At 40.0% G+C, this 14,290-nt stretch overlaps 1 protein-coding gene across 9 annotated transcripts in view; it reads right to left on the bottom strand.

Annotated features, from left to right (window-relative positions):
• Positions 1–14,290, bottom strand: part of UBR2 (ubiquitin protein ligase E3 component n-recognin 2) — a 125,206-nt gene that overhangs the window by 5,473 nt on the left and 105,443 nt on the right. For 6 of the 9 annotated variants that reach the window (XM_047858071.1, XM_047858069.1, XM_047858070.1 and 3 more), the window contains 10 exons: positions 13,864–13,919; positions 11,662–11,758; positions 11,342–11,409; positions 9,979–10,114; positions 9,383–9,473; positions 7,347–7,477; positions 6,200–6,308; positions 3,753–3,809; positions 1,187–1,264; positions 135–305 (listed from right to left, as the gene is read on the bottom strand). In XM_047858071.1, the coding sequence (XP_047714027.1) occupies positions 135–305; positions 1,187–1,264; positions 3,753–3,809; positions 6,200–6,308; positions 7,347–7,477; positions 9,383–9,473; positions 9,979–10,114; positions 11,342–11,409; positions 11,662–11,758; positions 13,864–13,919 (994 nt within the window). Of the gene's footprint in view, positions 1–134; positions 306–1,186; positions 1,265–3,752; positions 3,810–6,199; positions 6,309–7,346; positions 7,478–9,382; positions 9,474–9,978; positions 10,115–11,341; positions 11,410–11,661; positions 11,759–13,863; positions 13,920–14,290 lie in introns of those variants that run through there. The other 3 variants (XM_047858073.1, XM_047858072.1, XM_047858075.1) reach the window with 2 other exon arrangements.

Genomic DNA, 14,290 nt, shown 5'->3' with positions numbered 1-14,290 from the left:
CTGCTCCTCGAATGAGTAAAACACAGGAGAACAGCAGTCTCAAAATTCTTTGCAACACAGTGGTTTCTTGTGCTGTCCCTCAACATTCATATACCACGGCAGATGCGAAGGAAAAAGCGCCCAGCGGGCCTCACCTGAGGAAGATGCCCACCCCAGAACCACAGGAATAGGTGTGAGCGGTGCAGGCTCCCACGTCTTCCCCTTCCAGTTCCGTCTGACAGCAGTAGCTCTGGGAGCACAGCAGAGTTCCACACACAAGGCACAGAGTGGGGGCTCTGCTCTTATCACCACCTGATTTGGGGCACCTCCATGGGACAGAAAGCGCTCAAGTCATTGCTCTAACAAAGAGTGGTTAAAGAGTTGACGGTGGTAAAGCCACCCTGGAAAAATTTTGCAATATTAAGTAGAGCTAAAGAGGCCTATATTCTATGGCCCAGGCAAATTTATTTCTAAAATTGGGAACACCTCACGCAAATACCATGGATGGGAAATAATCTATCAACAATTGGAGAAGCGGTAAAATCAATAGGAGAAAAAAACATGTAAATTCTGCTATCCTGTGATGAAATACTACACAAGAGTGAGAAGTGATGAATTATAAGTTATGTATGTCGAACGTATAAAAACTCTTATGAAGTTTGCTGAGTGACAAAAACTGTAGAGTATATACAGTAGAGTGCCATTTTAAAGCCTAGAACATGTGAAATAAATATATGCTGTTTGGGAATATAAACGTTTGCGGCTAACGTGTACATGCACAGGAAGGCTCAACACCTTGGTAGGACAGTAGATCTCTGTGAGGGGAGGAGGAAGCACCAGGGGAGAAATACACAAGGCAGCTTCAACCGTCTAGGTAACGTTCCATTTTTCGTACTACGGATTATTATTTATACTGCTTCTATGTCAAACATTTAAAAACATTACCAAGGGCTCTTATTAAAGTGTAAATGGTTATTTAGATAACCCGTAGTGACAAATTTGTCCCCCACTGCCCCGTTTCTCGTATCTTATTCTGAAGCGTGCTGGAATGATGCTGTTACAAGTCGGGCAGGGTAAAACTCTAACCAACGTTATAATTCCCCTACCCAAACGAGGCTGAACAACAACAAAATCCCTTAAATTCTGTGTAGAGAAGTGAGTGCTTCCAATGGCAGGAAAGGCTCAACACTTGAATATCAGAACTTACGAGAAATTAGATGCTTGATTAATGAGGCTGCTGTAATCCTCTGGAAGGTCTATTAATTTGTTGGATTCTCTTGGATAGCTAAAACAAAACAAAACAAACCAACAAAAACACATAAAAAACAAGTTAGAAGTCCTATTATAACAATGACAGGTAACTCTTAGTTAAAAAAAAAAAAAAATGAACACTGAATCTGGGTGACTGGGTGTTACCACAGTGGCATGAGTGGTATGAGAAGCCATAGTCAGAAATTAAAACGGCACTCGTGTTTTTTGATGCAGTGTCTTTATTATTATTATCTTTTGTTTTTTTTTAGGTAAGCTCTACACCCAACATGGGGTTTGAACTCACAACCCCGAGATCAAGAGTCCCATGCTCTCCCACTGAGCCAGCCAGGTGCCCCTAAAAAGGCCCTCTTAAATAACACAGGGCCCTAGGGTTTACATTTTTACTTGAAGAGCTCAGAATACATTATCGAGGTAGCAGACAGTACTTAGTACCTGCCCCATTAAAGTGAGAATGTGGGAGCTCTGAGAAGGAAGGGAAGACACTCCTCCCTGGGCTTCTAAGGAAACAGCACAGTAATGGAGAGCCCAACCATACAATTCAGGGTAAGACACAAAAGATATGCTTACTAAGGGTGACCTTGAGGCAGAAATGAGTTGGAGGAGAGAAGGCAGTAGAAAACACAGACTTTCTTTAGCGATACCCGGCCCTGTTGGTTCTGTGACAAGTTAATTCAGGTAAAAGACCCAAATCCAACTGGTATGTGAGGACCTGCTCTCAGTGCTCACCTATGCCCAGCACACACTGTGCGACACGGCCTGCCCCTTCTGTCCCTACCGCAGGGACAGACAGCCGGGGGGGAGTTACTGAGACAGATCTTACTCCAGAGTCACCTGGGGGGAATTTTGGGGAGACACACATGTCAACTTTAGAGAAACTGGATTTGGTAGGTAGGAGCCTGGGTATTTTTATTTTAAGATTTAAAAATTTTTAAGTAATCTTTACACCTAATGTGGGGCTTGGACTCATGACCCCAAGATTAAGAGTCTCATGCTCTACCGACTGAGTCAGCCAGGCACCTCTAGGCCTGAGTAAAAAGTTCCCAAAGTTATTATGATGCATACTTCAAGTAGAGAACTACTGTCCCACATGACAGTAGGGTTGAACCATATGAAACTGGCGATATTCAACCATTTTTGACTTATAACAATCAGAATTCCACATGGCTCAACCTATTAAAATTAGGGTGCTATCATCTCTAGATTTGGGACAGGCTATTTATAAAATCAAAGAAATAGAACAGCCAATCTCCTCTGGCCTTCTGATTTTTATGGATGATGTATACAATAGAACCAAGGAGAGATTAACAGATGAAATACATCTGTCATCACCCAGGATAGCATACTTTACTATGGAATCAAAATAGAGCTAATGTCAAAAAGGAATGAAGGGGGTTAAAAAAAGTGAATGAAGAAAAAAAAAAAGGCATGATTTGATAATCACTGAAGCTGAGTGACAGGAATGTGGAGCCTCATATTATTCTTCATACTTTTGGATAGTTTAAAATTTCCCATAATAAAAGGGAAAAACAAAGCTAACAAAAACTTGGAAAAGGAGCTACATTTTAATTTTTATCTTATTTACTTTAATATTTAGTTTTTGGGAGAGTGCAAGTGGGGGAGGAGCAGAGAGAGGGGGAAAGAGGATCCAAAGAGGCTCTGTGCCGACAGGCTGACAGGAGCAAGCCTGATGTGGGGCTCGAACTTGCGAACCGTGAAATAATGACTCAAGCTGAAGTTGGACACTCAACCAACTAAGCCACTCAGGTGCATCAGGACCTACATTTTTAAAAAAGCTAACATTCTAAAACACAGTAACTTTGCTATTTGTTTCTTCTGCCAAGAATAATGCACTATACTTATATTCATAATTCTGATTTTTTTTTTTTTAATGAGAGGGAGAGAAAGCATGCATGGGAGCGGGGGAAAGGGGCAGAAGGGGAGAGAGACAGAGAGAGAGAGACAGAGAGAGACAGAGAGAGACAGAGAGAGAATCCTAAGCAGGCTTCATGCTCAGCACAGAGCCCAATCTCAACAACCCTGGGATCATGACTTGAGCTGAAATCAAGAGCTGGACGCTCAACCAAATGAGCCACCCAGGCGCTCCTCATAAATCTGATTCTTTCATAAACTCTTGTTAGACTAAGAAGAAAAAAGTATGAAAGCAGGATGTTCTACCTCCTGGAATCACTTTATAAAGGTCTGGGAGGTCAATTTTAAAGGAATGGCACACTTACAACCTGCTTGTTGCCTACCTCTCACCACCCAACCAAGTCTTTGATAATCTTCTTTTTTTTTTGAGCGAGAGAGAGAGGGAGGGAGGGAGGGAGGGGCAAAGACAGAGAGAGAGAATCCCAAGCAGGCTCTGTGCTCTCAGCACAGAGCCCAACGAGGGGCTCGAACTCACCAACCGTGAGATCATGTCCTGAGCCGAAATCAAGAGTTGGATGCTTAACCGACTGAGCCACCCAGGTGCCCCCAATCTTTGATAATCTTTAACTTACCTTATAGCATCTCTTTCACCTTCTAGGTATCTTTTAACTTCAATGTGATGACACCAACTTCAAAGTAAATAGAAAAAAAAAAAAAACAACACTTAACTTTTGAAGGGTTAGAACTAGAATTTTTTCCTCTCTAAATCCAGTAAGAGAAAAATAAACCTTCTTGCCTTCATGTATCTACTGCATCAAAAGAAGCTTGGAGGAATACGTATTTTGCTTCAACTTCTAAAATCAGAAGAATATGACCTGTGATTTTCTTAAAGCCTAACTATCACCCCAGTAATTTGGGACACTCTGGAAAAACCAGTATGAATTAATGACAACCTTTTAGTATTTGGAGTTAGAATACTCCTATTAAATTCTTTTTAAATTATGGCAAAATATACATGACATAAAACTTACCATTTTAACCATTTTTAAGTGTACAAGTCTATGGCATTAAGTACATTCACATTATTGGGCAACCATCACTACCATTCATCTCTAGAACTTTTTTTTTTTTATGTTTATTTACTTATTTAGAGAGAGACACAGATAGGCAGAGAGAGAGGAAAACAGAGAATCCCAAGTAGGCTCCATGCTGTCAGCACAGAGTCTGGTGAGGGGTGTGAACTCATGAACTGTGACCTCAGCGGAAATTAAGAGTTGGATGCTTAATCGACTGAGCCACCCAGGAGCCTCATCTCCAGAACTTTTTCAACTTTCCCAAATGAAATTCTATATTTGCTATTTTATTTTATTTTATTTTATTTTATTTTATTTTATTTTGTTTTGTTTTGATTTTATTTTTTAACATTTATTTATTTTTGAGGCAGAGAGAGACAGAGCATGAACGGGGGAGGGTCAGAGAGAGAGGGAGACACAGAATCTGAAACAGGCTCCAGGCTCTGAGCTGTCAGCACAGAGCCTGACATGGGGCTTGAACTCATGGACCGCGAGATCATGACCTGAGCCGAAGTCGGACACTTAACTGACTGAGCCACTCAGGCATCCCGAAATTCTGTATTTGTTAAACACTAGCCTGTTCCTCCCTTCTTCCAGCCTCTGGCAGCCACCATTCTATTTTCTGTCTCTACGAATTTGACTACTGTAGATACCTCATATAAGTGGGAACACACAGTATTTTTTCTTTTGTGACTGGCTTCTTTCACTTAGCATGTTTTTAAGATGAATTCATCCATGTTGTAGTAGGAGTCAGAATTTCCTTCCTTTTTAAGCTGAGTAATATTTCACTGTATGTAAACTACATATTATTTACCTACTCATCTGCTGTTGGACAATTAAGCTGCTCTACCTTTTGTCTCCCAAGAATAATGCTGCTCTGAACATGGTTGTACAAGTATCTACTTGAGTCTTTGTTTGAAATTCTTTTGCAATATATACCTAGAAGTTAAATTGTTGGATCATATGATAATTCTATGTTTAACTCTTTGAGGAACTGCCATATTATTTTCCAGAGCAGCTGTGCTATTTTCTATTCCTATCAGCAATGCACATGGATTTCAATTTATTGACATCCTCACCAATCAACATGTGTTATTGTTGTCTGCCTTCTGATTATAGCCATCCTAATAGGTGTGAAGTAGTACCTCACTGTGGTTCTTTTTTTGTTTCCATAATGACCAGTGCTGTTGAGCATGTTTTTGTGTGCTTAATTGGCCATTTGTGTATCTTCTCTGGAGAACTCCTTTGCTTCTATTTAAATGGGTAGTTGCTTTGGAGCACCTGAGTGGCTCAGTCTGTTGAGTGTCCAACTCTTGATTTGGGCTCAGGTCATGGTCTCACAGTTTGTGGGTTCGAGCCCTGGGTTGGGCTCCATGATGACAGTACGGAGCCTGCTTGGGACTCTCTCCCTTTCTCTGCCCCTCCCTGGCTCGTGCTCTCTCTCAAAATAAATAAATAAACATTAAAAAAATGGGTAGTTGCTTTTTTGTTGGGATGTAAGAATTCTGGCCATATATTCATACATTCTGAATACTAATCCTGTATCAGATATATGACTTGCCAATATTTCCCATTCTATGGGTAAAAGAGCCAAATTTTCATCTTAACTAACTTGACATGATTGACAAGTAACTTTCTCTAGACTTCAATTTTCTCGAATATAAAGTGAGGGTACTGGACTAGATAACCCTCAAGGTTTTCAGTTCCAAAAATCTACACGACAGAATCCTTAACAAGTAAGTTAATATAAGGAAATAAACATTTCTACCACTACTCTCCTTCTAAACAAATCTGCTTATGCTGTTCACTAGCTTGGCAAAAACCTAACCACAAAGGTAAATTGTTAACTAAGAAGGCCTAATCATTATAGAATCATTACAGAATAAATCACACAGACTGATCGATCACACAGGCTCACTATCTGAGAATTTTGTAATATGTGACAAATCTAAGTTTGTTTCCTTAGAACTATTCAATCTAATGGAAGAAGAGTGTGTAATCATTACCTTTCAATCAGTAATTTTGTTATCTCATTGTTTTCTTGAAAAAGGCAAATGAGGTTGTTTGGCAGGGAAAGGTAGTTACACAAATGTTCAAAATGGCTTGTTCCAGAAACTGCAAATGGAGAAGAAAAGAGTGATGCATATAACAACTAAGAGTAGATCCTGTAGGAGAGTAAACAAGAGCAGAGCTTAAAGAAAAAAAAAAGGGGGGGGCACAATGAAAGAGTTTGAATTTACTAGATACATAACTGGTAGAAGTTCACAAGAGGGCATGTGGAAGGGGTCCACAGGAAATGACACAGCTGAGAGTGGAGCCAGACAACTCCCACGCCAAACTGGTCACCATTTCTTGGTAACTCAGTTTTGCCGTTTGCAAAATGGTGACCAGCACGCTCTACCTCACTGGGGTTATGTGTGAGCATTAAGTGACAGTCATAACACACGGGTGCTCTGGAAAAGTAGAAAGCGGTGCAGAAACAGGAGATGATTTTATCATGAGAGATGGATTTAAGCACTGTCTTTAATCATCGCTGCAAATGATTAGGAAGTCTAGACTATTCATTGGACGAAGCTGCTGGTCAACGGACTTTGAGAGGGCAGCCTTACGTGCGGCTCCCCAGGCCCTGCGCCAGGCACTATGAGGTACAAAGACCATAAACTTCGAGTCTGCCTTTGTACTACACTTTTGTGAAATGAATCAAAACAGAACATAGGAATCAACTGAAAATAGCAAATGAATTCCTACATTAAAATCACATATGCGTAATTAGGGGTATTCCGAACATTAATGCCACACATTTCAAGTCAAGAAACATTTGACGTTGTGAGTTTTCCTCTTTTATTATCTGAAGAACCCAGGTTACAAGTAACATAAAATTGAACATTTTAACATCTGAAAGCCAAACGAATGTATTGTACATGTAAATGTACAAAAATAGGACAAAATAATGTACAAAAATAGTACACTTACTGAGATCCAAATAAAATCAGACCTATGCATAAATATGCATTTTTATTCTATAATGGTGCACATCACCACAGTCAATTAGCTATGTTCTAAGTTTTCATTTTGATAAGGCACCTTAATTATAAACTGCTGGAGTGAAAGACTACATACCTTTCTCACACTTTGAAAGAAAGTAGAAATTACCTTGAATTTCAGGTGGGGAAGGAACTCCATTTAAGTAATGAAAAAACAAAGCAGAACACTTCAGGAATGGCATGATTCCATTTCTGACATTCCTCCACAGATGCCAGCCAGACGGTGTTTCTCTCAAGGCACTAAAAAGAGAAAAATAATTGGGAAACCTAATGAGAAAAGGTCATTCTAGTTTTGGAACAGTATGAGAACAGGGACAACTGCTATTTGGCATCAGTGGAACAGAGGCTTAAAAAAGTGGGCAGCCCCATTACAGGATGTCTGGTATAAATAATGCTATAGCCTTCAATGCTGTTATTAAAATTTATAAAAGTAGGGGTGCCTGGGTGGCTCAGTTGGTTAAGCGTCTGACTCTTGATGTTCGTGAGATCGAGGACTGCATTGGCTCCGTGCTGTCAGTGAGAACCTGCTTAGGATTCTGTCTCTTTCTCTCTGCCCCTTCCCTGCTTGTGCTCTCTCTCAAAATAAATAAACATTAAAAATTTTTTTATGAAAGTAATATAGCTATATAGACAGAATATCTGTGAAATAAAAAACTATCCACTATTCTAGAAACTTTTATCAACACTATTATTCTGGCAAACTATTTTCACACTCATTTATGTCTTACATAGCTCTAACTGTAACATATAAAATTTAAAATCAGCTTGTTTTTCAGAACATCATAAACCATAACTGTTTTTAGAATTGTAATATTCTGGAATACATAATCTACAGCAAATTATTCCTCTGCAAGCAGGCTCCAGGCTCTCAGGTGTCGGCACAGAGCCCGACAAGGGGCTCGAACCCACAAACCGTGAGATCATGACCTGAGCTGAAATCGGTCACTTAACCAACTGAGCCACCCAGGCGCCCCGCCTGTAGGTTTTTCTATATGTTGAATTATTAGCATTATTCTCATAATACATTATTAGCATGTATTCTCAGAAATGGGATAACTCAGTCCAAGAATAAACATCAGGGTCCTTGGCATACATTTTTTTTAATGTTTATTTTATTTTTCAGAGAGAGAGAGAGAGAGAGAGAGAGAGAGAGAGAGAGAGCACGCGCGGGCACATATGCAAGCAAGGGAGGGGCAGAGAGAGGGGGACAGAGGATCTGAAGCGGGCTCTGTGCTGACAGTAGTGAGCCTGATGTGGGGCTCAAGCTCACAAACCATGAGATTATGACCTGTTTAACAGACACTGTTAAAAAGCTAAGGAAACTGCTGTAACAAATCACAATGACTCCAACAATACGTGGATTTCTAATAATTCCCTTGCACTCTGGCCAGTCCTACATATTACTTTAAAAATATCTGGGGTGCCTGGGTGGCTCACTTGGTTAAGCGTCCAACTTCAGCTCAGGTCATGATCTCGCGGCGAGTTCAAGCCCTGCGTCAGGCTCTGTGCTGACAGCTGGGAGCCTGGAGCCTGCTTCAGATTCTGTGTCTCCCTCTCTCTGCACCTCTCCCGCTCGCTTCGTCTCTCTCAACAATAAACATTTAAAAAAATAAAATAAAATTCCTAACAAGACAACATATACTTTAGAATAGTACTTTGCCAGATCCTCTGAGCAAAAGAAGGTTCCGTGGCCAAATACATGTGGGAAGCTCTGCATATTACTCCTTTCTCAGTGACTTCCAATCACGTTAGTATATTAAAATTTCTTGGGGTGCCTGGATGGCTCAGTCGGTTAAGCATCCGACTTCGGCTCAGGTCACGATCTCATGGTTCATCGGTTCGAGCCCCACATTGGGCTCTGTGCTGACAGCCCAGAGCCTGGAGCCTGCTTCGGATTCTGTGCCTCTCTCTCTCTCTCTCTCTCTCTGCCCCTCCCCGGCTCACACTCTCTCTCAAAAATAAACATTAAAAAAAAAAAAAAGTTAAAAAAAATTTTTTAGAAGTCCTGGGGATCACTTCCTCATCTTCTCTTTTAAACATGTCAACAGGCAGCAATTTCCCTTTTTTTAACAAATGAATTCCGTTTTCATGCTATCACCTACTCATATTTGGGGAACTGTTATCATGTAAGGATTATGACCTCACCTTCCTGTGCACTGGTGAAGTGTTTTATACAAAGCAAGAACTGCTGATTCTTCTTCACCGGCAGGATTTTCTTGTTCCATGCCATTCTCTTCTGAAACATATGGAAATATCAGTACTCCATATCTGCTTATTAAATGGATGAATGACCGCATTATTTCAGCACTCACATATATTCATGCACTTAACACATACATGAAAATCCGTGCACAAAATACAAAGAACTTTAACCCCTCGAGTGTGAGCAGCGTCACTCTCCGTCCTAACGAGGAGCCAGTAGGCTTTAGGAGAGGAAGCCGATGTACTTCAGCGTGCCAGGCAGCAGGCTGTGAGTAAAATCAGCTAAACAATTCTGTGGCACTCAACTATTAGCTAAACTTATGAAATAAAGAGTAAGAACAGTCACATTGCTAGGGGATTTTAATAGGAGAAAGGAATTTGTTTGAAAACTTTCCCCATGAGGGTGAACAGCAAAAAGAAGTAGCCTAATTATAATCTACACATTATTCTCACCTAGGCACCTCTTCCTCTTCTTTTTTTTGTTTAATCGAGAAAACTCAAGTACTTCCTCCTTCAAGAATCTGACAAAGAGGAGTTACCTGTACACGAGGTAAGTAAGATCTGTACGATGTGTGCCATAGTGACCAGATGGAAAATGTGAAGGTCTCCAGTGCCAAGGCCGATCCCAGAAAAATCCTGACACTGCAACGCGGGGAAAGCGAGCACCAAGCCCACCTAGATACCAGATGCCAATGGTCAGACAGGTCACCTTTCCTTCCACGGCTGAAGACATTTCCAGTTTCTTAACATGATCCCCTTCGGAGCTCAGCATCCCCCCCCCCTCCCCCCCGGCAGAATCGTTGTTCTTAAAGGGTACACATCCTAGAAATTCCACTGGGACTGGCGAAATGAAATGACATACAGACTAATGGGCTCTTCACAAGCACCAGCATTTCACAGGCCCAGTGATTCCCTAATACCGACCTTATTAGTAGTAATAAAGGTAACACTTGAAATCTTTCTAGGGAGTAAGTAGTGGAAAAAAACACGGATTTGAGATATACAAAAATCTAGATATGAATCCCAGCTCTTTTTATGAGCTTTTTAGATAACACCTTGAGCCTCAGTTTCCCTGCAGGTAAACTAGAGATAATATATATATGTTTTTAATACCACAGCAGTAAGGATATAAGGGCTAACTGAGAATGGATGTGAAAACGGTCAGGTACAGTAGATGCCAGTTCTCTCATTAGCCTCCTGCTGCCTAGACGAGTGGTGCTAGTGGTGGTGGTCTTCACAGGAGCAATGGAAACAGTAACGATGGCTAACATTTACTAGGGACACCTTGCTCTAGGCTCTTCACATTGCTCCTTCCATTGAGTTCGGACACAATCATATGAGATAGGTACTAACCAACTTAAAGGTTCAGAATCTGATGCCCCAAAAGGTTAAGGGGACAGCACGTGGGGTTGCTATGTGTGGGGGTGCACTCAGTGTCCCATGTAAGGGGACCCAGTTGAGGTGGGGCTGAAAGTGAGCCACCCACTGCTTGGCCAATGGTGTGCCTCGGTACTAGACTGCACCTGCTCAGAAGAAATAGCTCTCCTTAAATCACAAAAAAGGGCTGTCTGTTGCTAAGTAACGTGACCACAGGATTCATCTGCCCCAAAACACTGTATGGGTCAGCAGCAGCCTGACCTTACATTACTAGTGTTACTTCTATTTCTTTATGGGTTAAAAACATAACGAGGTCAAATTACTGACCTCAGTTACAAAGCAAAATAAGAGAGGTCAAGCCTCTCAACTACATTCCTTAACATTTTCTTTTGGAAAAGAATTATACTCAGAAGTAGGAAGAATGACAGATGACAACTCCTGTCTGCCTTTACACTACTCACCAAATCTAAGATATAATTATATAGTAAGATAAAGAACTTCAAACACAAGTCACAAGATACCCACCAACAAATGAAACATGTCGATATCTAATATGCATGGAAGGTCTCCATGGCTGTCATCTGGCACCAATGCTAAATGGTTAAAGAAAAATACATTAGCACACCTCATATGCCAACATAAGCATTACATTATTTTTAAAATGCATATACCCTAGTTTATATTCATCTCTTTATAAGATATATATGAACTTATAAGCTAGAACTTGTACATAAGGCAAACAGTATTACCAAAATATTTTCATAATGGAGAAAGTTGCACCACCAAAAATGAAATCACAAATGAGAAATTACTGTAACATATATGGTACACATGTTAATACTCACATGCAAAAAGTTTACAGAAGTGTCTCTGAACCACTGAAAGTGATGCCACTGTCCAATGTGCTGCAGCAAACCTTGTTAGTGACCTAAGACAGTCATCCTGAAATAAAGAGATAGATGCAATTAACAAAGAAGCCAGCATATGAAGTACGTTTGATCCCTTGAACAATGTGGGGATTGGGGGAGTTGAACCACGCTCCCCCCATAGTTGAAAACCTGCATATAACTTGTCACTGTCCCAAAACTTAACAACTAATAGCCTACTGTTGACTAGAAGCCTTACTGATAACATAAACAGTTAATTAACACATTTCTGTATGTGTTATATACACATTTTGTATGTGTATATATGTATACGTACTGATAACATAAACAATTGATTAGCACATTTCTGTATGTGTTATATACACATTTTGTATGTGTTTATACATATATATATATATATATATATATATATATATATATATACTGTGTATGTATGTGTATACGTATGTATGTATGTTAAAAAACCATATATAAGTGAACCTGTTCAGTTCAAACCCGTGTTGTCAAGGGTCAACTATAATTCTCTCCTTTCAGGAATCCTAGTTCAAAGCACAGCTAGTCAAAGCAAAGCTGGATTCACATGACATCTCTCTAGGATTGTTCTAGCTGGTGTGGCACAGAATCCGTGACATCCGTAATGACCGGTCTCTAACAAGGAATGAATGGAATGGGGAATATCTAATTGTATGCAGAATAAACCAAAGCTACCTCCTTACAGCCAAGCTGCTGGTTCTCTATGGAAAAGGATACATGCATCAAAACAAATAGTAAACAACAAAGACTCTCAAGAATGTGATGCAGTATTTCTTTATATTTATTCTAAAGAGATGCTGTAAAATGTGGGAAGTCCTCTAAATACTGGGAAAACTATGGGCAAGAAGATGGATGTAACAAATCAAGGTGTCTGCAACCATCAAAAACTGTTAGGGGGACTAGGCAGCAGCAGTGAGAAAATTCTTGATGTGAAGTGCAGAATATAGCTGGAACAAAATTAATCAAGTTTAGGCACACTAATGAAAAAGACAAGTGGTGTGTTGATAGTTTTTTTCCTGCTTCATTCTCTATTTTCCAACTTTTTTGTAATGTTGTTTGGTTCAACAGGTATTGAGGACCTGTTATGCATTAGTCTTGGTTTTGAGGATCTTAAAATGACAACTCACTCCACTCCTCCTGCACTCAAGGAGCTACAGCCCTGGCTGGAGGGGGAGGAATGTGTGTGTGGGGGGTACTAGAGAGGAAGGGGAAGGAATGGGGGAAGAGACAACTGAAGGAGGCAGTACCACAGAAGAGGGATATCCCACTCACAGAGCATGGCTCTGAGGTTTCCCAGGGAAGCCAAAGCTTGAAGAGCCATCATAAAGAGGAGTCTGCTGAGGGCACTGTAGCAGAGGTGAAGACTCTCCAGAGTCTCTCCAGAGACTCTAATTTAATTGACCCATGTAGAGCCTAGGCATTTTTTAATCTCCCCAGGTGGACTACATGAATAAATTGATATGATTTTGCTCTTAAGGGCAGTTTTATGATTTTAAACTTGAATAGCCGGCAGTGATACTAACTACACAGTAAAAATTAGCAAGCTTTGTATATTCCTTCCTCACTTTTCTCAGCATTAACTATACTGTCTTGACATTAATCTGTACTTATTTACATGTTGCTCATAAAAGGCAGTCAAGTGTGGTAGAGGGTGTGTTCTGTTTTATATTTCTAATTACAGCATTAAAAATTCAAGAACTAGAATGGTTTTTAGTTTTGTCCCACTTTTCATGTATTTAACTAAGATCTCTGGATGAAAAGAGCTCAACTCTGTTTAAAAGAAAATCATAAAGAATTCTCGTATCATTATAAAAAAATGGGTTTTAAGAGACTCTTAAAAACTGAGAACAAACTGAGGGTTGATGGGGGGTGGAGGGGTGGGTGATGGGTATTGAGGAGGGCACCTTTTGGGATGAGCATTGGGTGTTGTATAGAAACCAATTTGACAATAAACTTCATATATTGAAAAAAAATAAATGTACTAAAAAAAAAATTAAAAATGAGTTTTACTATGAAAGAAGTGAACCTATCCTTAAACAACCAGTTCAAGTTCTTCAGATTACAGACAAGCAGACCCACTGAATTCCCACTCCACCACTCCGTGCACTGAATAAACCAACAACTCACCAGTCTGCAAGGCAAAGGACCAAATAATGGTTTATCTTCATCACTTAAAATTCTTTCTGTGGATTAAAAATGGTTAAGATGATAAATCTGATGTTATGCATGTTTGAAAGCACGATATTGTCAGGTTGTGAAATCTTTAAGTCGTTTCACAAGAATTAACTCTGGATGAAAAAGTAAAAATGAAAACACAACCTCTCAACCAACAAGAAGCTGTAACCACCACCAAAATGAGTTCTCTGTTGCTGTGCTTAATTTATAAACTATCAGTCTAATGGTTTGTCAGTATACACTGCCTGCTTCGAAATCTTTATGCCGTTTCTTCATGCTGTTGCCACTTTAAACACCTCATTTAAATACAGGCTCTTACACATAATGCATCTTAGCATACACTTGTGATTTACAGCAAGACACAACTATAAATCTCTTA

This window comes from Prionailurus viverrinus, chromosome B2 (assembly GCF_022837055.1).
Source record: "Prionailurus viverrinus isolate Anna chromosome B2, UM_Priviv_1.0, whole genome shotgun sequence".
In the NCBI taxonomy this organism is placed as follows: domain Eukaryota; kingdom Metazoa; phylum Chordata; class Mammalia; order Carnivora; family Felidae; genus Prionailurus; species Prionailurus viverrinus.
Note: the sequence above shows the minus strand (reverse complement) of the source record. Positions and strands in the feature narration are given on the sequence as shown.